Source organism: Microcaecilia unicolor, unplaced genomic scaffold (genome assembly GCF_901765095.1).
Source record: "Microcaecilia unicolor unplaced genomic scaffold, aMicUni1.1, whole genome shotgun sequence".
NCBI lineage: Eukaryota > Metazoa > Chordata > Amphibia > Gymnophiona > Siphonopidae > Microcaecilia > Microcaecilia unicolor.
In genome coordinates, this window is record NW_021963188.1 from 95,000 (window position 1) to 119,125 (window position 24,126).

The following is a 24,126-nucleotide window of genomic DNA, read 5'->3' on the forward strand; positions in this document are numbered from 1 at the left end:
TATTTTGGGGGCATTCCAGAGGTGGAGTCATCACTTAACCAGCTAAGATAGCTGCATAAACAGGACCACATAAAACACAGTCCTATCTTTATGTGGTTCTTCTTAACTGGTTAAGTGCCCAATATCGCATTTAACCAGCTATGTTTTCACCAGCTCCGTATAGCTGGACGTTCAATGCCAGAGACCGGACATTGCCTAACATTGAATTTCCAGGTATAAGGCCGGTGGTGGTCAGCAAACTTTGATCGTTGTCAGTAGAATATTGGGCTTCTGGTGTTTAAAAGACTATAATCTTTCATGACAACAGGTAGATAAGTGAAAATAAGGAGACTAAGGGCTAGAGGGTGAGAGAAGAGAAGAAAGAGTAAAATCAAATAGGCAGATATAAAAGCAGAGAAGTGGGGGGGAAAAAACATAAAAAAGATCACTGCCAGCAAAAAGTAAGCACGCACCTATGGAACTACCAAAGGCAATAAAAACAATGCACAATCTAACAATCTTCAGAAAACTACTGAAAACCAACCTGTTCAAGAAGGCATACCGTAATGATCCATCCTAAATACTATACAACTTGACTCTACTCGAACTAGACAAAACCGAACTCTTTACACTAGACTGATAACCTTCGTTGCTACTAACAAAAGTTACGCAATATGCACTACCACTATATTTCTCATGCCAGAAATGAACTTTCTATAATTGATTATCTAACTTATTTTGTAATTCACTCTATCATTCAGGAACTTCAATGCATTACCACCTTGTATTCTACTTTACCATTTATACGCTTAATGCAATACCTCTTGTAATTCTCTATCCGGAAATGGCGATCGCCATTACAGCATAATGTAAGCCACATTGAGCCTGCAAATTGGTGGGAAAATGTGAGATACAAATGCAACAAATAAATAAATAAAAAGAAGATGACGAGAGGAGAATAGAAAAGGCAAAATTGGATAATAATTTAGGGGAAGACTGACACAAGGAAAGAAAAAAAAAAAAAAGACACTTGAACTTCTCCACTTTCCTTGTGTCTGCTCTGGGAAATGTACATTTTTTCTATTTTTGCACTACTTATAGAGTCTGGCTTTCTTTGGGGGGGGGGGGGAAGTCCTCCATTTCAATTTTTGTCTGTATGCTTTTGTGGTCCCCTATTTTACATCAGACAAGGGTCTGTCCATGTTCTGCATGTGTGACTAAGAAGAAGGATTCTGCTAGTATGCGATGCCATCTAACAGTTCAGTTCATTCCCGTTTCCCACTAACAAGTTACATTGGTGCTCTGGGGCTCAGTGTAAGATTTATAGCAATACCTTTTCATAGGTGGGTTAGGGCTGCTATGGTTTGGTAAGTTTGCTATAAAGGTTTTTAATGTCTTTTTCCATGGCTTTGTGATATTTTGCAAACTGTCTAGCCCTATTTGAAAGCAGGCCCTTGGCACCCAAAATAAAAATGCTCAAGACTAGTGGTCTCCACACCCTGTGGTCACCACACAAACAAAATCTTGTCAGCTTTAAACACAGTGCCCGGCAGTGGAAGGAGTGTGTGGTGTTCCTGAGGTAATAATCACATTTTTTTTTTTGTATGGCAAGTTATAAGGGGGATATCTCCACTGCTGGGGCATATAGAGTCTTTGATACAGAACTGAAGATGCAGTGTTTACATTGAGATTTTGTCCAATCCTGTAGAGAATCCACTCCCACACAGAAGAATTTGTTGAATGATGCTATCAATTATAATGGCAATTCTACTTGGTAGCTGAAATTAGCCCGAGGGGGAGGTTTCTTTATGCATAGAAGGCCCTGGTGTCTTAAATTGCTAATTTAAAAGTGCAGGTGGGAAGGGGTGTGTTATGTGGTGGTGGGCATGATATTCAGAAATGTCATCTTGGCTTGTCCCCCTCCATAACTAGCTTAGCGCCTCCCTCCTGTTGCTACCCCAAATATTTCTGTCCAAATATTTCACAGTCATATGGGCCAAAATGGTACTCAGCTGAAAGTCAAAAACTGACAAAGCACAGCTCATCCATGATACAAAAACACATAGAAATCACTTATCAAGATTAGAAACTTGGGTGGGGTGAATTTTTAAGACTGTATTTAAGATTTTAAGTGGAGTTCTTTAGCCCATGTAATTTGTTGAGTCTTTTGAGCTTGTAGGACCAATAATTGTATTGTTCCATCTTAAGCCCCATTGTGACACCCTGAGGTCTCTTGCTCTTCTTTTTTTTTTTTTTTATTTATTAGAATCACTTTGGTATACGATTGATGGTCAGATTTAGCAGACAAAAATTGCTTTTGGTTAAGTGTTTTGTTCTGCTACTTTGTAAGGTTTTGATAGTGACACTGAGATTTCAATTACCCACATATTGACTGGGTAAATGTTTCATCTGGAAATGCCACGGAAGTAAGGAGAAATTAGGACTTACCTGATAATTTTCTTTCTATTAGTTCTTCACGCTATTCCAGGACATGTGGGTAGTTATGTCCATCAACCAGCAGGTGGAGATAGAAAACTCAAAATTGAACTGTGCCAGCCCAGCTCTCTAGTATTTACCTAAACATTGAGCAAATGGTCCAGGTTAATTCCCCCCCCCCCCCCCACCCCACAAGCTTAAGGAATTATTGGCTGAATTAGATAGTTGGGAGAGTCGTATCGTATCCTGTATAGGAAGGATCCAGGCAGTTAAAATGATGCTTTTGCCCAGACTTCTCTATTTATTTATGGCACTCCCTCTTCCTATTATAGCCCAGCTAAATTAGCTGTAATATACACCCCCAAGTATTTAAGATGTTTCTGAACCCACTGAAAGGGAAACTGCTGGCCCAGACGAGCCACCTCAGGACCAACCAAATTAAGATTTAAAATTTCTTACTTATTCATATTGACTTTAAACCAGATACCCGTCCATATTGAGCTAACACTTGAATAACTTGGGACAGGGATTCCTCTGCCTCTGTCAAAGTCTAAAGGATATCGTCTGCGAACAGCATAATTTTATGTTCACTATTGTCCCCAGACAATCCCCAAATACCCAGCAAATCCTGCACTACCTAAACCAAGGGGTCTATGGATATTGCAAACAATAAAGGTGACACTGCACACCCTTGATGGATGCCACAATGCTATTCAAAAGGTTTGGTATAACAACCACTAACGGGTTCTGGGTTGAGGTAAGGGTGGGTGGGTTGCAGTTTGAGGATTTAATCTCCTTTATTGCTTGATGCTTTGGGGGTTGGGGGAGGTATAAGAACATTTTCTCTGTATATTCCCAAATACTTGAAGAATGAAAATTTTAACTTTTTGGAAGAACACTTTCTGGAAAACAACTTATTACAACTACAAGTCCACTTGACACTGGCATAGCATTTGCTAAAATGTTGATGAAGTTTGACTTTAAACACGTTGGAATTCAGTTGAGTGAACTTTAAGTATTTACTAAGGGGTAAATGATTATAGGTATTAATATGTGGATTTTAAATTTGATACTCCTCTCCATATCGCAAAACATAATTAAGCATGGAATACAGAAGGTTGTGAAAATATTTAAACTTGTATTTACTTTATATATAAAATTGTCACTATTACCTCTATTTTTGTTTGAAAGGCTGAAGTAGCTTAGGTTCATTTCAATTGTTAACAGACAGACAAAAAAATCTAATTATCCCATCAACTGCTAGGCAACTTTGGCCTAGTGGTTAGGGTGGTGGACTTTGGTCCTGAGGAACTGAGTTCGATTCCCACTTCAGGCACAGGCAGCTCCTTGTGACTCTGGGCAAGTCACTTAACCCTCCATTGCCCCAGGTACAAATACGTACCTATATATAATATGTAAGCCGCATTGAGCCTGCCATGCCACTTGTCTGAATGTAAATACCAAAAGCCTATGGCATCAAATGGATCAGTAAACATAATAATCTCAGAGACCAGGAAGATATCAATGGAATCGTGATAGCCAGGTCCACTCTAGAGAAACACTGGGGTCTTTTTAATTGCACCTTCGCCAATAACAGCTCCCTTTCCTTTAGGAAACTGCCAGGACTTGAAGCATGGGTGTTCCAGCAAAGAGTAGAAAAATATCAGGCAGAGGAGGCAACAGGAGAAAAACTGGGTGTAGAACCAAATCTAAACTACAGGCAGAGACAGATCCAGAACAAGCAGAAGTCAGGGGAGGCACGATAGGTTCATAGTCAGAGAACAAGCAAAAGTCAGTAGAGAACAAGGCATTCTGAGCTCCCACAGGAGACCTATTTGAGGGCAGAGAGGGTTCAGAATTCCAGGATTCTATGAGTACAGGAAGCCAGTTGGAGGATGACTTCTACAGGGCCCAATCAGCCCACAAAATATTCAAAAGTACTAATGAAGTAACAATGCATTATAAAGCTGAGACCAGGAGTAGTACAAGAGACAAGAAATGGCCTGAGCTCACGTCCTATGAAGGGGCTGACCTCTGGGAGGTTTAAGTGCATAACAGGGATACGAGTAACAGACTGGAAAATGATTCAACCTATCATTTGAATATAAATTGGTAGAGGGATGGCATTTATATCTTAATGATGACAAACAGTGTAGAAGTCCTGCAAAAAAAAAAAAAAAAACCCCAACGTGGAATCTTTATGGATAAAAATTTCAGGTGTGATGAGGAAGAATATAGCAGTAGGATATATGCTACTGTTCATCTAGACAGGAAAAACACACCGCCTTCTTTCATTATGTTAATATTTCACTAACAAATTTGTTAACATAATAAGTAGAGCTGTACATAATAGTATATTTTACTATTCGGCCGAATACAAATAATGAGAAATATTATTCAGCTGGAGACAAATAATGGGCATTGAACTTTAACATAATATTAAAAGAAGCAATGTGAAATCAGAAATGAAGGGCTCTGTTTACTAAGCCACGCTGTAGGCGTGCTAACGTTTTTAGCAAGAGCTAACACTAGAGACACCCATAGGAATATATGGGTGTCTCTAACATTAGTGCATGCCAAAAATGGTAGCGTGTCTTAGTAAACAGGGCCCCAAGTGTTTATTTCAGTAGGATTTAGCACAATACAGCCCCAGATTTAAATCACTATACAGCCGGATACGAATAATGTCTTTGTGGCATTATCCAGGGCTGAATCAAATCAAATACGAATATTCAGTATAGCCCTAAATAATAAGGGATTTTAATTACCTTAATATGACTGGGTAAATGTCTCAACCAGATATGCTAGAGAGATAAAGTTTCTAGTTGCCAAAAATGACTGCTTCATGAAGCAGTTGGTCTTGGAACAGATAGGAGAGGGAACTACCTTAGATCTAACACTTACTGGAATACAGGACCTGAGGCCAGAGCTAAAGGTATTTGGACCAACTGGCAAAGGTAATAACACAATCAAATTTGTCCAAATCACTGGAAGGACACAAAGGAAAATTATTGCAATTTCTAGAAACCAGAGATATAGCAAAGACTTATTCAATCAAGATAATTAAGAATATTTGTTTTTTTTCACACATTGAGGGCCAGATTCTATATATGGTCCTGAAAATTCTGCACGGAAAAAAATACAACTAGGCATATTCTCTAGAGTATGATAAATTTAATAGAATAGTCTTAAATGTTAACAAATCTATGTAAGCCACATTGAGCCTGCAAATAGGTGGGAGAATGTGGGATACAAATGCAATAAATAAAATAAAATAAATAATAAATATCTGCGTGGTATATAGAATTAGGCCGAGCATCTCTCCATGCAACCAAAATTTAGTTGTGGTCATTTACGTCATGTTTTATTTGGTGTAAATCCTAACGCCTAAATTAGGTGCAGAGTGGGTGTATTCTATAACAATGCATATAGATTTTAGACAAAGCCAACATGAATTTAGTCAAGGGAAATCTTGCTTCAGCAATCTACTACATTTCTGTGAAGGCGTGAATAAACGTGGATAAAGGTGAGCCGGTCAATATTGTGAATCTGGATTTTTAAAAGACATTTGACAAAGTAACTCACTGAGGTGCCCTTTTACAAAGCCACAGGAGGGTTAACGCACTACCCCGGCGGTAATTCCAAGTTTGGCGTGTGCTGAATCCTGCGGTAGAAAATATTTTTTTTCTACCATGGGCCCCCCCCCCCCATGGTAGAAAAAAAATATTTTCTACCGCAGGATTCAGCACACGCCAAACTTGGAATTACCGCCGGGGTAGTGCGTTAACCCTCCTGTGGCTTTGTAAAAGGGCACCTCAATGAGTTATCGGCAACACAGCCATGTTAGCACGTGCTGTAAGGTTACCACACAGGTAGCATGTGAGCCCTTACTGCTAAGTGAATGGCTGACAGTAAGGGCTCAGGTCATAAAACAAACAAAATCTCTAACTACTGCCCGGTAGCTTCTATCCCACTGGCAGTCAAACTGATGGAAAGCATGGTAACCAAACAATTTCTGATTATATGAATAAATTCACAATGTTACATGAATCACAATCAGGATTTCGGCCACTCCCTAGCACTGAAACAGTGCTAATCACTCTCCTAGCCAAATTCAAGCAGGAAATAGCAATAGGTAAAAGCATACTCCTCCTCCAATTCGACGTGTCTAGTGCATTCGACATGGTAAACCATAGAATACTATTGACTACTAGATTACTTTGGCATTGGCGGAAATATACTTAGTTGGATCAAGGGCTTCCTAACCACCAGAACATACTAAGTGAAGTCAAACTCAAACATATCCACACCGTGGAAAGCATACTGTGGAGTACCTCAAGGATCACCACTATCACCGACCCTCTTCAACCTAATGATGAACCCACTAGCCAAGTCCTTATCCAACCATGGCCTCAACCCTTTCATCTACGCAGATGATGTCATACTACTACTACTACTTAGCATTTCTATAGCGCTGCCAGGGTTACGCAGCGCTGTACAAGTTTAAACATGGGGAGGACAGTCCCTGCTCAAGAGAGCTTACAATCTAAAGGTAACAAACTAAGTAGTCAGTGTAGGTGATGTCATAATATACATTCCTTATAAACATGATCCAACCGAAATCTCCAACGAAATGAAGCTCAGCTTGAACATCATGGCCTCTTGGGCAAATGCATTTCAACTAAAACTCAACACAGAAAAAACACAGTCTTATCCTCTCATCCCAATACAACACCAACAAACCCACAAGCATAAACACCCCAGACTACACCCTTCCTATCTCAGACAGCCTGAAAATTCTCGGCATTACAATCGACCATAACCTCACCCTAGAGAACCAAGTGAAATCTACAACAAAGAAAATGTTCCACTCAATGTGGAAACTCAAACGTGTGAAACCATTCTTTCACAACTTGATACAATCAATGGTACTAAGCCATGTAGACTACGGCAATGGAATATATGCGGGCTGCAAATCATAAAGAAACTTCAGACCGCTCAAAACATGGCAGCCAGGCTTATATTTGGAAAAACGCGATTCGAAAGCGCCAAACACCTCCAAAAAAAACTGCACTGGCTCCCAATTCCAAGTGTGGGTGCAGCGGGCGGTGGCTATGAAAAAACTGAATGGTGTGTGGGTGCGGGGAAAAAAACTATGGATGCTGTGTGGGTGCAGGGAGGGGGGGTTGGAAAAAAATTAGATGCTATGTGTGGGTACGGGGGGGGGGGGGCTGGAAAAAAGATGGATGCTATGTGTGGGTGCAGGGGGGATGGAAAATAGGTAGATGTATGGGTGCTGGGAAAAATACGGATGGTATCTGTGTACAGGGAGGGGGCTGTAATATTGTTTAAATTATTACAAACTCTCAGAATTTTGCAGATTTTGCAAATTTTGTGTGCAGAATTTTGAAATTTTTTGCACAGAATTCCAGCAGGAGTAACTGTTGGAAACAGGATAATGGGCTTGATGGACCTTCAGTCTGTCCCAGTATGGCAATGCTTATATTCTTATGTACCCCATTTTAAAAATAATTTTATTTTTTTACAGTGCAAACATTTTTGAATGCGTGAAAATTGCTGGGTGGTTACAGTGAAAAGTCTGTAACTTTCACCGTGTTTAAAGATAATCTCATTCCACTCAGCACATAAACATACATAGTAACAAATAAAGCTGTAAAATTTCAGGTTGTAATTCCAAGTGTAAAAACTCTGGTAGGTTACTTTTTTTTTTTTTTTGCCTCACCCTGTATACCCAAAACATGAATTGTTCCTAACAAATGAAAAAATATAATCATATTAATCAGCCAACTTAGACAAAAAGGCTCTTTTATTTTATTAAACAAAGCTGAAGTATTGTTGCTTAGAGGCCTTAGTTACTGAATGAAGAGTTTGTATATTTTTCCACTTATTCAGTGGGGTTAACTTTCTCTTTATTTGGGTTTAGATTAAGATCTAATTTTGCTTGGCGTATAAATTGTTTGTACAAGTGGTCACAATCTCAGTACTAAACATACAGCTAAGCAGAATAGAACACTAAGCTATGTTAGGCACTAATGTGTTCTGCGTTAGTTTTGTCATCTCTGTGTGTGTGTGGTATTCATATTCTAATATTTTATGGGAGGGGACATGCCATGGATGGACAATGGATGTGGATGTGCTAACACAGCGCTGACATTATGGATGTACTAACTAGTTAACGTGGCAATAAAGCGTGAGCCCATAGTACCTCGTAATTAGGAGGGCAGTGAGTGTTCTCATCTTCATTTTTTTTTTTTAAATGACCACATGCTAATGCTAACATTAGTGCCCTTTTTGATATTTGCACCAGAAATGGGCCTAATGTGCAGGAAAGGCCCGCAGCAAGGATGCACTAAGCCCATTTACTAGCACAGCTCAGTAAAAGGACCCCTGAATTAGAAAAACAAACAAACCTTATTGAAATAACTTTCTGTATTTATACAAACTGACCTACAAAGGGTTCATAGTTCCTTACTTTGACACATATATTAATAAAGCCATAACGATTACTTACGGAGTACTCTTTGTAATGATCTGCTAGTCGTTGACGCTCTTTTTCTTGCAGTATAACTGAATACTCTGCATGTTTGTTTGGATACTCTTTAATCATTAGATCAATTACTTCATCACTTCGCAGAGCAGTTAGACCTAGATGGTTACAATATGAAACATCTTCAGTTTTTCGCAAAATTCAAAGCATTTTGACAGAGGGAACTAACATAAATCATGATTTAAAATCAACAGAAAAACAGTATTTATTTAAGTCCAATTTTACACTGGATATTTCACCTATTTCTTAAAATTCTGGTGAAAAATCTAATTAGTAGAACATGTTGATTTTACTCCAGTGGGAATTCTGTGCAAATATTTTTGAAAATTCTGCACACAATATTTTTTCACAGAATTCCCCCACCCTAAGGCCTAAAATTCTTTCTTACCTTTAGCTAAGCTAAATCTTTTCATCCTTTCCAAACAAATGTGTTAGAAACAATGATATATGAGAGACTGTGAAGGTTTGTCTGTCTCTGGGACAAAATAACTCTGAAAATTTAAATTAACAGGTATGGGAGAAAACCCAGAGAAGAGACAAGTTAAAAAAAAAAAGCCAGATCACACTAGAGGGTTCTAGAGAAATAACACCTCCCTCTACTCCCCCTGTTAAAAAAAAAAAGGCGACAATGAGTTTCTATGGGAGAAGAAGTTCAACCTTCTGCAGTATAGACACTTTGATACATACCCAGCAGTTAAGGAACTACTTCTTTTGAACTGCTCTACTCTCTCAGTCTAAGATGCTGAAAACTCTGGCACTGTGCTAAACAGCACTGGAAAAATACTGCTACAACAGCGCAGTGAAGGATCTCCTAAATACTCAATGCCTATGACATGCAAATTTAGGCACCTTGTTAGTGCTGAGCATTTGGGAGTTTGGTGGGAGGACAGTGTCTAGCACATGCGCTGAAGAGTTGTGTGTTAAGCACAGCTTTTCTGTGCATGCCCAGAATGCCAGAGGGGAGGAGGAGGAAGAGGTTCCAGGTTATGATAGCTATACAAAAATGCAAAGCCTTTCCTGCATTGGTAAGCTATGCTCATCAGACTCAAAAATGTCACTGCAGTTTACCGAAGAAACTTTGGCTGGCTCTAGGAGGGAAAGGAGAAGGCTGTTGGGAGAAGTTTCTTGTGGCAGGTTTTGGGCAACAATCTCTACTTCTTGAGCTGAAACGGGAAATGCAGGGTCATATAGAAGACCAGCAGCTCCAGGGAGAAGTGCAGTAAAGCATTGTTATTCTCTGGCAGCAAAGTGCCTCATTAGGCCCGATTGAGCTAAGATTGCTTTAAAAAAAGAATATATTTGCTCCTATTCTTCCCCAGCAGACAGACCCTGCCGCTGACAACCCTGCCAGCTCCAAGCTAACCTAGGGTTTTCAGTGGTAACAGCACCTTTATTTGGTGTTCTGTCCACTGAGCATTGGAGAGGAAAAGGGAGTGAGCGGATTAGCATATATGTGCATGATCGTGGTGCTGGGATCTGGCAACTTCATTGTTTCATGTGCTGGTTGGCTCTCAGCATTCTGCAGATGCTAATGGCTGGCGAATGACAAGGGGATAAAATTTGTTCCAATCCCCGCCCCATCCCTGTGGGTTCAGTTTTTGTCCCCATCCCTGCCCTATCCTCGTGGGCTCTGTTCTCATCTGTAGAAGCCTCGAACACATATGATTTTATATTTAAATCTTTTTATTGAAGTATAACGACAACGACTATGACTTAGACCACATCTTCCATCAACTCCCCTATGTAATCCCTCAAACTTTTCCCTCCTCTGGCCACTCCCACCCCTTATCCTTTGTTCATTTCCACCTTCCCCCTCCTGCCTCTTCTACCCCCTTCTTACTTGCCCATCCCACCTATCTGCATATCTCCATCATTATTCTGTTATACCACAGCTTGTACTCTCTCTGTAATACTTTGTAACCCCTATTACTATGTAAGCCACACTGAACCTGCCTCGAATGGGAAAGCGCGGGGTACAAATGTAACAAATAAATAAATAATGAACAATACGCTGTGCAACTGTTGTGTATAAATTACAAATAAAAAACAATAATAACAATAAGCAGCTATTATAAACCCTCCAACCACCACCCTCTACCCTTCCAACCCCAACAAAAGCTGACTTCTACTACCCCAAGGAATCCTAACCCACCCTGTTAAAATGTCCGGGTGTACAAAATACAACCCGTTCTATATGCCCTAGAGGGGAGAAATATGCCCTCTGAAGCACTGTTATGATTTTTTAATCTGTGGATGAATAAGAAGTCATTAACAATCTCAGGACTCAGTCTAGGTCTCCTGTCTTCCACAGTCCCTCCTGCAACAGAAGGTGTCTTCTTAGAAGATGTGCTAGTAGCAGGATGTACAGGATCCCCATGCAAATTTTGCTATCTGTGGCTAGCATGTTTGCTTGTTTTTCCAAAAATTAAAAATATTGTCTGCATCAAACAAACATAAACAGTCCAGTTCATTAACAGGCTTCAAAGTAGAAAGTGACACGGGGACATAGTTTGTCCTCACGGGCTCTGTCCCCATTCCTGCCCCCACCCCGTCGGCTCTGTCCCCATCCCCGTGGTTACTGCAGGTCCCCGTGTCAGTCTCTACTAATAGCCTCTAGCAACCACATTTGCCAAAACACATATACATTGGAAATAATTCAATGAGGATGCTCCATATAATTTTACCACCATGATCTTCTCTCTCCTCCTACCATACTGCCACACTCATACCACTGATGAACTGGCTTTTAGTGATAAATGTGTTTTTCACTTTCTTTATTGTAAATTCTACTATGAAACCTAATAGTTAAAATTGTATAGTTTTTGTAATGGATGTACAGTGTACTGACAACTATATTAGATTGTAAACCACCCTGAAGGTTTTCTGTAGGGTGGGATAGCAAATTTGAATAAACTTGAAACTAGATACCTGCTATGCTGGGCAGGACTGTATTTAGGCAAATCTAGGCGCATGTGTAAAGAAAACCTGTCAGACGTCCTCAGGAGGCTGGAACTGACAGCTTTCCAACTTTTTTTCAGGATTTAAAATATTTCAGCATCAAAATCTGGAATTGATGCATTAATATCTGGAAGCTAGAAGGATGGATAATGCTCTGGACACTTTTCAGAGTTTAAAACCTCTAGCTGCAGTTGTCCAATCCTTCCCCTGACCTCCGTACTTCCAGGTTCACTAGCAGTAGCAGAAATTATAAGTAGGATCCAGCCAATGGGAAAACACTGAGGGCAGGAGCAATGGGAGGCAGCTCTAGTCAAAAGAAAGAAGAAGTACCTCTGCTGTGTAATTGAGGCCTTCTGCATGAGATGGGGGACTGAACTCTGTAAGAGGCACTGGGCTGACCTTAGAGATACTACTTAGCATTTCTATAGTACTACTAGATGTATGCAGTGCTGTACATTAAACACATATGAGACAGTCCCTGCTCAACAGAGTTTACAATCTACTTAACAGTGACAAACAGGACAAATATGGGATTAGGGAATTGTTTATTGTGGAAATGATTAAAACAAACATGGGTACTGAACAGGTGAAGAAGAGACGTTAAAAGCAGCCACAAAAATGTGGACTTTCAGCCTACATCTGAATACGGCCAGAGACAGAACTTAACATACCGATTTAAGAAGTCTATTCCAGGCATACAATGCAAATTTTGCTAGCTGTGGCTAGCATGTTTGCTTGTTTTTCAAAAAAAAAAAAAATATATATTGTTGACAAACATAAGTAACAGTCCAGTTCATTAACATGTTTCAAAGTAGAAAGTGACACGGGGACAAAGTTTGTCTCTGTCTTTACGAGCTCTGACCACATCCCTACCTCCGTGAGATCTCTCCCTGTCCCTGTGGGATCTGTCCCCACCCCGTCCCCACGGTTACTGTGGGTCCCCGTCCCAGTGTCGTTCTCTAGTTCCCAGTGAAGGGTATAGGGAGAGATAAGAGTGGAGACTTACTTGGAAGCTGCAGAGAAACTGGGGAGCTGCAGATACCCAGCAAGTGCTCTGGCAAGGGAAAAGTGTGCTGAGCAGAGGTAGGAATGAAGAGAGGAATGAGCCCCAGAAGAAGCAGGACTTTGGCTCTGACTCTTCAGCCTGCTGCTCCTCACTTGTGCTTCCCCTGTCTGGACAGTGCTTGCCACCACTCCCCTACCTCAGATATCATCACAATGGCACGACGATAAAATGGAGAGGTGCAATTCCAGTGAAAAAAAGTGTTGCCAGAAAAGGGGGCGTGCAGATATTGATTCTACTTTTGCTCTGTGTCTTTTGCCACTGGATGCCAAGCTTGCGCTTTCCCAGCCTGTACTGCTTGTCCCTCCAAAGTGACAACACTGTAGCAAGAAGGTGAAGATGGGGCCAACGTGGAGGCATCAACATACTGGAGGGAGCGTGTCAACAGAAGATGCATAACTAAGGATATCCTTTGTACACCCCCCTTCATATAAACTGAGGGTATTCTTATATGGTAATTGTGCTGGTGATTGAGTGGTATCTTAAAGTGTGGTTGACCAAAAACAAGGACATCCAAATCACGACGACGTCCAAATCACAGGACGTCCTTGGTATTTTTGAAAAAGATGGACGTCCATCTTTTTTCGAAAATGACCTTCTCCCCACCTCCGAAATTGGACGTCTTTCTAAAACGTCCAAATTCCAACTTAGACGTTTCTTTCAAAAATGCCCCTCTAATTCAAGCAACTACACCTTTACCCTACTGATCCTACCCGTAATCACTCCAACTCTAATCTTTCTTTCTTCATGAAGATGCCGGAGAAAATAGTTCTGGATCAAGTTTCCTCATATCTGGAAAAAAAATTCTTGCCCCAGATTTTCATCAGGGACACAGAACAGAAACTCTGCTAACCATCACACACAAAGAAATTAGAACTGCTATCAATCACTCCAACTCTGATTCTTGTTTCACGTGACCTTGCCTTTGCATTTGATTTTGTAGATCATGACCTTCTGCTTCATCGGCTGAGTAACCTAGGCACTGGTGATACAGTGAATGCTTGGCTCACTTCCTACCTTACCAACCACTCATATTAGATTACTGCAGGGACTTCTTACTTCACATCATTTTCTTTGGTCTGCAATGTCCTTCATAGCTCCATATTGGCACCCACTTTGTTCAATATCTTTTTTGTGCAACTCCTTTTTCTCATTTAGTCACTGGGCTGTAGCTCTTATTGTTAAGCTGACAATGTCCAAATCTTATTTACTTTACCACAGACTTGGCCAAAACCCTACCCATCAACTTCATTTTTCTGGATTGCAGAAACCCAATGGAAACAGATTCCTCTGGTGGGATCCTGGTGCCTCATCTGGCTTCAGCTGAAAATTCACCAGTGGGACCCTAGTCAGTTGCAGTTCAACTGCTTCATAATATGAAAGTATGATTATGTCTCATTTGTTGCCGGCTCTACACTGCCTCTCATCCTCTGCCCATATCAAATTTAAATTCTTTTATTAACTCATAGGGTATGCATACACATACCCTGTACTATCTTGCTGATCATCTGGCGCCCACTACCTGCCCAATCATCTGATCATCTTTGCTTACTCTTCCACCCCCTTCTCACTAATTTGGATGTTACTAGCATTTTAGTCTTTAGCTATCTTGGGCTGTATTCATTTTGGGCCTTTAAAAATACAAAACTTATTAAAACTTGTCTATTTCAACTGACTCTTCGCTAATTCTCTCTTTCTAGTTCTCTTTTTACCTAGCATTTGTTTACTATACTTCACTTATGAGCCCCTCCCCCTCCTCTTCCCCATACTCTGCTTTCCCAACCCCTCTTTTTGGTTTAATTTTATTGTAAACTGCCTTGATGTACTACTGCATGATTGGCGGTATATCAAGATTGGACAAATAAATACTGTATGATGATTAAGGAGACATTCAGCATTATTTATTTATTATTAGTACTTATTAAATTTGATATATCACTTAACTTTATCCTATTCTGAATTAAAAACTGGTTAAAAGAGAGAGTAGGGTTCAATGTTCATACTCTCAATGGAGAAGGGTAGTTAGTGGGGTTCCCCAGGAGTCTGTGCTGGGAACGCTGCTTTTTAACATATTTATTAAAGTAAATGATTACAATAAAATTTATTTTTTCCCAGTATTACAGAAAACTGAATTCTTATTTATATGTCTAAATTTCAGTATAAGGAAAATAAAATCTCTCTCTGGTGTTTCTGTGTATTTCCCTGGAAGCTTAACAAATCTGACTACCACAAGATGTGCTTGTCAGATTACTGATGCTTAATTTTGTCCAATCACTTAATGCCTTATATTTTCTCTCTTACTTATCTGGTATTCTTCAACTCTGACCTCTAAAGTCACCTTCACATAATTCTGCTTCTTTGGTATTTTTCCCAATTATCAATCATTTGCCGTTTGCAAACCCAAATCTCCCTGAATATCTTAACACTCATATTTCCTTCACTGAAAGTCCTTCGCTGTATTAATTCAGAGTCTGTTTGAAACAGAGGTTTTTTGTTTTTTTTTAATTTGTACCCCGTGCTTTCCCACTCATGGCAGGCTCAATGCGGCTTAGGTACTTATTTGTACCTGGGGCAATGGAGGATTAAGTGACTTGCCCAGAGTCACAAGAAGCTGCCTGTGCCTGCAGTGGGAATCGAACCCAGTTTCCCAGGACCAAAATCCACCACTCTAACCACTAGGCCACTCCTCCACTCCTTTTAAAGTTTATGGCCCATTATTTTAGGCCAAGCAAACCTGTCTGTTAACTTGTCCTTGAGAAGGCCAAGCAAACACAGGCTTTAGCTATAGATCATTGATAAGGGAATAAGTTATATATACAAAGCTGGCTGATCTGCAAAACCAAACAGCTCTATACTAAACAGGCCATTCAAATTTCACCCTCTCCACCTATATTTCACTTACCTACCCACTTTCAATCTCCTCCTCTCACCCCATAGTTCTCCCGTCTCACTCCGTCTATGGCCTCCTGTTCTCTCATCCATTCCCCATTACCACACTTCTACCCTCTGTATTCACCATCTTCCTCTCACTCATCTCCTTGAGAACCTCCATAGTCTCTCCCTCACAGTCCCATCATGCCAATCGTCTCCCCTCCCCCTCTCATAACTTAGTAACCCAGTATCTCCTCTCTTAATCCAGCAACTCCCTGTCCCCTCTTCCCCTCCACGCCTATGGTCTATCAATTTTCTGTCCTCTCCTGCTTCCCCTCCACCCTATGGTGCAGCAACTCTATCCTCCCCTTTTCCCTTCCGCACCTGTGGTCTGTCAATTTACTGTCTCGCCTATTTCCCTTCCATCCTATGGTGCATCAACTCCCTTCCCATCCCCCCTCAAAAAAAAGTGCAGCTTCAATGCTAGGCAGGGCACTGCTAGGAGGGGAGAGTGACCGCAGGAAATCCAGCCTTGTAGGAGGAGATTCAGCACACAAATCTCGATGCTGTGCTTCTTGGTTGTGTAAATGGCAAACCGTGCACCGGAAGTGAAAGCCTGCTGTGTGCAGTTTATTGCCTATACAACTTGAGAAGCGTGGCATTGGGGTTGTGTAGCCACATCGCCTGTGGGTCCATCATCTCTCTTCTCTCCATCCCCCACAGTCCAGGATCTTTTTCTCTATTCACACTCGTTCTCCCTCTCCCCATCTCTGTCCACAGTCTGGCATCTCTACTTCTCTCCTGCTCTCCCTCTATGGTCTGACACCCCCCCCCCCATAGGTCCAGCATCTCTCTTCTTCCTCTCCCCCTTCAGGTCCAGCACTTTTCCCTCTTCCTCTCAGCCCCCCATGAGTCCAGTACCTTCCATCTTCTTCCCTCAGCTCCCCACAGACCTCTCCCTCTTCTCTCAGCCTCCCCACGTCCAGAACCTTCCCTCTTCTCCCAGACCTCCTGCTATGCTCCCCTCAATCACCTCCAGTGAGTCCAGCATTTATTCCTCTTTACCCCCAGCCCCTCAGACCTCTTACTCTTCTCCCCTCAGCCACCCCTCCCTTAGCCAGCCATCCCCCCCTCTGTGAGTTCAGCATTTATTTCTCCTCTCCCCTCAGCCCTCTCTCATACCTCTTGCTCTTCTCCTGTCAGCTCTTTTCTCTCCTACCTACAGTGGGGGAAATAAGTATTTGATCCCTTGCTGATTTTGTAAGTTTGCCCACTGACAAAGACATGAGCAGCCCATAATTGAAGGGTAGGTTATTGGTAACAGTGAGAGATAGCACATCACAAATTAAATCCGGAAAATCACATTGTGGAAAGTATATGAATTTATTTGCATTCTGCAGAGGGAAATAAGTATTTAATCCCTCTGGCAAACAAGACCTAATACTTGGTGGCAAAACCCTTGTTGGCAAGCACAGCGGTCAGACGTCTTCTGTAGTTGATGATGAGGTTTGCACACATGTCAGGAGGAATTTTGGTCCACTCCTCTTTGCAGATCATCTCTAAATCATTAAGAGTTCTGGGCTGTCGCTTGGCAACTCGCAGCTTCAGCTCCCTCCATAAGTTTTCAATGGGATTAAGGTCTGGTGACTGGCTAGGCCACTCCATGACCCTAATGTGCTTCTTCCTGAGCCACTCCTTTGTTGCCTTGGCTGTATGTTTTGGGTCATTGTCGTGCTGGAAGACCCAGCCACGACCCATTTTTAAGGCCCTGGCGGAGGGAAGGAGGTTGTCACTCAGAATTGTACGGTACATGGCCCCATCCATTCTCACATTGATGCGGTGAAGTAGTCCTGTGCCCTTAGCAGAGAAACACCCCCAAAACATAACATTTCCACCTCCATGCTTGACAGTGGGGACGGTGTTCTTTGGGTCATAGGCAGCATTTCTCTTCCTCCAAACACGGCGAGTTGAGTTCATGCCAAAGAGCTCAATTTTTGTCTCATCTGACCACAGCACCTTCTCCCAATCACTCTCGGCATCATCCAGGTGTTCACTGGCAAACTTCAGACGGGCCGTCACATGTGCCTTCCGGAGCAGGGGGACCTTGCGGGCACTGCAGGATTGCAATCCGTTATGTCGTAATGTGTTACCAATGGTTTTCGTGGTGACAGTGGTCCCAGCTGCCTTGAGATCATTGACAAGTTCCCCCCTTGTAGTTGTAGGCTGATTTCTAACCTTCCTCATGATCAAGGATACCCCACGAGGTGAGATTTTGCGTGGAGCCCCAGATCTTTGTCGATTGACAGTCATTTTGTACTTCTTCCATTTTCTTACTATGGCACCAACAGTTGTCTCCTTCTCGCCCAGCGTCTTACTGATGGTTTTGTAGCCCATTCCAGCCTTGTGCAGGTGTATGATCTTGTCCCTGACATCCTTAGACAGCTCCTTGCTCTTGGCCATTTTGTAGAGGTTAGAGTCTGACTGATTCACTGAGTCTGTGGACAGGTGTCTTTCATACAGGTGACCATTGCCGACAGCTGTCTGTCATGCAGGTAACGAGTTGATTTGGAGCATCTACCTGGTCTGTAGGGGCCAGATCTCTTACTGGTTGGCGGGGGATCAAATACTTATTTCCCTCTGCAGAATGCAAATAAATTCATATACTTTCCACAATGTGATTTTCCGGATTTAATTTGTGATGTGCTATCTCTCACTGTTACCAATAACCTACCCTTCAATTATGGGCTGCTCATGTCTTTGTCAGTGGGCAAACTTACAAAATCAGCAAGGGATCAAATACTTATTTCCCCCACTGTACGTATGCAGCACTTCCTCATCCTCTGCCTGCCCCGGTCCAACAAACCTCATTTATTTACCAGCAGTGGCAACCAGCACATGCCACCCGAGCTGACCTGGTGCTTTACCTCTGCTGCACCCCACTCTTGTGTAAATAGGATGTTGCGTCAGAAGTGCGGGGTGTGGCAGTGTCAGATGAAAAGCTCGTGGCTGGCTTGGGCAGTGTGTACTTGGTGCTGCTGCTGGCACAGAAATTAGGCTTGTCGGACTGGAACAGGGAGGAGGGGGATGGATGAGAGAGAAGTTCAGCACATGCGGTGGGAGGGAGAGGACTGAGGGGGAAAAAGAAAGAGGTCTGGAAATTTGAGGGTGGGCTGAGGGGAAAAGTCAGACTCGAGCGGTAGGGAAGGGAATGGAAGAGAGAGACCATGCTAAACCTTTCAAACCTGCTGGCTTAGAGGGAACAGGTGAGGGGGGAGGAACCATGGGTGTTGATGTCACTTCTTGAGCCAAAAAGTGCCAGAACGCCGTTCCACCCTGTTCCAGCACAAATTAAGCCCCGATACCAATCCAACTTTGCTTTAAGTAGATCACCATTTGGCTCTCTGACCATCATGTCATTGTAAATCCATAGTAACATAGTAGGTGACAGCAGATAAAGACCTAACTATAGCCTGTTGGATATCTGGTGCAGCTTCTCCTCAGTTACTGTTGTTGCTTCTTCCACATACTTTCATATACTTTGGAATAACCTCAGGTGCTGGGGCCTTTATTTCATCATACTCCTTTCCATGACTCAAGGACTGAGGCTTAGATTTCACATTGTCAGGGTGTAGGGCACTGACATGTTGGTTACTGCCAAACTCTGTTCACTTGATGGTAGCTTTGCAGTCTTCAGCAAAGTGGTTAAAAGAACAGCATTTATAGCAGATTCTGTACTTATCGAGTAATTCTTTGTGTTCTTTCAAGGTTTCTCTCTAAATCCATGAAATTTTCTCAAAGAATGTGGTTTCTTGTGCAGCTGGCATTGTTAGTTTGGATCTTCTACTTTGTCTTAATAGGAGGAAGGTTAGAAAGTGTAGATGTTGTGGACAGAATTTCTGTCTTGTGCCCAGATATGGGTTTCCTAATGTCACTGTGCCTCTTCCTTGATTTTTTTTTTTTTTTTTTTGCTTCGGGTGCAGTGAGAAGCTAGGATCATTTCTCTTGTTGTGAGAAGAACAACCACCAACCAGGAGTGAAGGAGTAGTTACTGTAGTGGCCTGAGAACTGGGAGGAAATTTCCCTTGTCTTTTTTTTGTACTGTATACCATATGAGAACCACTTCTCTTGTAGCTTGTATGGCAGCTTTTTTGGAATGGGAGAAATGCTCAAACAGTAGGACCCTGGGGGGGGGGGGGGGGGGGGGTACAGCTCTAGAAGTAGGTTTCCCGGTTCTTGCAGCTTGCAGTTGTCTCTGCCTGATGTATTTGGAAAGTTCTCAATTATTTCAAGCAATGCACTCTCAATAGATTCTGGGGTGCTGTTCGAGTCTTTTTCCACATTTCCACTAGTCCCTCATGTGTGAAGATTTTAATTTTTTTTGTTATAAACTACAGATCTGCTCCCCAGTCATCTTAGCATCAGATTGATCTCGTCCTTCAGGGTAGAGTTCAGATCTGTAATGGCATCCTTGAAATCAGCTTGCGAATCATGAACTTGGTTAGCTCAGATCCAATACCTCAGTTTGAAAAGCCAGAGGCATTTGTGGGTGGCTGTCGTGAAGCCTTCTCCCATACCTGGTTTGTTTGTTTGTTAGAATCTTGATATACCTGCTTTCTGTGGTACAACTAAAGTGGTATGTATATTGAACACACTGACTTTTGCGATCTTGAAGATCTTGATTAATGCTTAGAGGCATAGGAATATCAGGAGATACTGTCTTTTAGAAGCTCCTTTCTTTTTTTTCTTATTTTAACCAGACACAGCAAAATAAAAGGAACATCATATATGATGTACTGTGAGTTTTCAGTATCTTGCTAGCATATCAGCTATAATACCTCTTAGCATACAATTCCCCCTTCCCCCCCCTAACAAGAAAAGCTATATACATTGGATCAAGTGGTGTTTTAAGCTTCTAAATGAACATTGGATATTCAATCACTACATTCCAAAAGCAGAACAGTTCTCAAACGTTAGCGAAGGCGCCCATTCGATTTTTGGCTTAGAGCCGTCAATTTAGACTTTGAAGATGCCTATTGAAGATTATGTATCACTTGAGGTAAGCGTGGCACTATGGGCTATTTCCAAGGTGCAGTCAAAATCATGTGACTGGCCTTTACTGTATAGGCAATCAGTTTACAAGTTTTAACTCTCAGACTTGGAGGTCCTACATTCAACAAGCAATGGTCTATCTTTTGTTACAGTGTTACCCCTGTTGTTTGTTATCAATGAAAAACTTTGGGTCCAAAAGAGTTGTGCCTGAGGACAAGACCACCAAATATAACAAAAGGCCACTGTTGCACCAACACAGATCATTCCAATCCCATACATACATACCAAGCGCACCAGGGTGTAGTACCACTTCTACAGAATCTTATATCTATTTTTACCATGTTACTTGCTATTGAAACTCTTAGAAGATATCTAAAAAAATGTACTCCGGGTTTTCTGTTAATATCTTTGCTTTATATCATACTCCCATATTATTGCTATGTACATATATCATGATCGGCACACCCTGGAAGATTACAACTTTATATAAGCAAGAGATGCCTCCTATTTCACACTCCCCCTCTTGGGGCAATTACTATTTGAGTTTCCTCTAACTGTAATTCCCATTGGGCCCTATGATAAATAAAGTCCTCATGCTGCAATAATCCATATTCCTCTGTTAACTCTACATAATTCCATTACTTGTCCTTCATCCAGCATCTGGCCTAGAGAACAGAGGTCTCCAGATTCTGACCTCCTGAATACTGGGTTATCTTTTCCTAGTTGGAAACCACTTGCAAACCTTATAGGGGTAGATTTAAACAAAAACCAAAAAACCTCTAAGTAATTTGTATCTAGTGCACCTCCATAGCTCCAGCATCTCTTGGATTAAAGGGTTGTCTCCCACAGAGAACTTGTGGAGTTCCAGAACAGTTAGCTAGGGCACAGCCCACAAGGCTGTAGGTGGCCATCTTTAGACCTGCACCCAGAGCACTAGGGGACGTAGCTGTGTGGCTTTACAGTATTGCTGGAAATCAGGAATCCCCATCCCTCCCTGAACATGAAGTAGACAAAGCACCTCCCTACTTACCCTGGGGTGCCTACGATGCCAAGCATATTTAAACATTCTATGATTTAAAATTCTTTTTTTTTTTTTAATATTCTCAATACACAATGCATTTACAAAAAGGTATGACAACAATGATCACAACTTACAAATACTTGTACCAACTGTGACCCAATGCTTTTGCATAAAGCATATTGCAGCAACAATCACAACTTACAACTGTTAATACAAATTTTGACCCAATTATCAATAACTAACTGCATAACTGAGGTGCCTTACGTGTCGAGTTTTACTTTTATCCCCACCTTCCAAATACACTCTAACATCCCTCCATTCGTTATACACTTTAGCACAACATACATTCTCCATGCAACCTCCTATCTCATGCTCCCTTCCAACCCACCGCCCTCCCAGATATAAAATTCTAAAGAATTTTTTCATTAGGGGGATTGGTAGAGCAGTAAATAAATATAAGCATGTTAGGCAGAATTATCATTTTTATTACGTTTATCCTCTCCCCACCATGACACTGTTAAGACTTCTCGTCTCTCTAAATCTTCTCAAAGTTGCAGAATCAGGGGTGGATAAATAACTTTATTTAAGTGTTCCCAGTGTGCAGCGATATTTATCCCTAAGTATCTTATATAATGTGGAGCCCAGTTGAATGAATATTGTCCTTGTGTGTTACCTTTATCTGCTCCAACACATGATGTACCCTTTCAAACTCAATTTGAGGAAGTTCCTGCTTCAAAACGGAGGTTAGCAAAAATTGATGGCAAATCTTCTGCATAAGGATAGTTCTGCTTTGCTTCAGTGAAGCTTCTGGAAATCCTTGGACCTGCAAGTTGTTCCTGCAAGGCCAGTTCTCAAAGTCCTCCAATTTAAGGGCCATGTTTAGTCCCAAATTCTAACTTTCTTTTGCAGGTCTAATACCTCAGAGTTCTTATCTATGACCCGCTCTTCTAACTTGTTGGGTTTCTGACCCATGTCCTCAATCTTTTAAATTCAGACCTTCCATGTCTGTGTGTAGGTCCACGTTAATGCCGAGGATTGTAGTCTCAGTTCATCTAGCCACTGTTTCATTTCCTGTCACCTAGGAGGTCCAAATGTATCCCCTCTTGCTCCTGTTTCAAGCAGAAGCACCTCTGATTCGGGTGACACCCGTTCTTTGCCATTCTTTGCCATCGTTGGCCGTAGTGCCTCATGTAGGCACTGCAGTTGAAGCCACTGTATACGAAGGTTTTACGGCCACTTGCCCACTTTTTAATTTCCATCAAGCTCATTGTGTTATTGCCTGCGCTTTCCTCCTTTTGGCCACAAATGAGATAGGTTCGCTAATTATCCATAGCGTTGAATCTTGGGGTTCGGGAGATTCTTCTGTATGCTACCATCAGGTGAGTGATGTCACCTCCTCAATATAGGTGGTTATTATCCTTTGAGATAGTGATTGCAGTAGGAGGGCACACTAAGAGCGACAAAGGTTCTGGAAATACAGAAGATTCAAGAAGTGTAAGGAATAGAAGGGCCACTTTTAGTGGCTGGGACAGAGAAACCCTCTCAGCAGCAAGAAAGATTTGGATCTCTGTGGAAGCGTGTATCTAAGGGGGACAGATAATTAAAGAGAGACAGTCACGTAGACAGCCAGATGGCATGGAGAGAAAATGCATGGTTCTACTGACCCTTAATTATGCAGTTCTTATTTGAATTTTGGTCACACCTTTTTCAGTAGTAGCTCAAGGTGAGTTACATTCAGGTACACTGGCTATTTCCCTGTCCCAGGAGGGTTCACAATCTAAGTTTGTACCAGAGGCAATGGAGGGTTAAGTGACTTGCCTAAGATCACAAGCAGTAGCAGTGTGAGTTGAACCAGGCACCTCTTGGTGTCAAGACCAGTGCGCTAACCACTAGGCCCCTCCTCCACACACCACATTGTAACTGAGATCAGGTGATGTACTATTTGAGAAAGGTTCATACTTGATATGGCTCTTGAATGTGAAGCTTTATGCAATGATTTTGGTCACATGGTTGGCAAAAGAGATCCTATCTTTAACACGTTGACCAATCCAGATTTATCCTAGAGAGTCAGGCGGATAATGTCAAAAGGACATTTCAGCATATCTGGGCAGTGCATCAAAGGAAGGAAAAGGCATTGCTCATTGGGACTTTCTGTGGAAGGTCATGGCAGAGATTAGTTGT

The 24,126-nt window shown here is 41.8% G+C and overlaps 1 protein-coding gene across 1 annotated transcript in view; it reads right to left on the reverse strand.

Moving 5' to 3' along the window:
- LOC115459055 (PHD finger protein 10-like) overlaps window positions 1-22,822 on the reverse strand; it is a 54,218-nt gene extending 31,396 nt beyond the window's left edge. The window contains exons 1-3 of the mRNA XM_030188918.1: window positions 22,619-22,822; window positions 12,948-13,014; window positions 8,948-9,081 (exon numbers count right to left, since the gene is read on the reverse strand). Coding sequence (XP_030044778.1) covers window positions 8,948-9,081; window positions 12,948-13,014; window positions 22,619-22,822 — 405 coding nt within the window. The remainder of the gene's footprint in view (window positions 1-8,947; window positions 9,082-12,947; window positions 13,015-22,618) is intronic.
- Window positions 22,823-24,126: the final 1,304 nt, after the last annotated feature.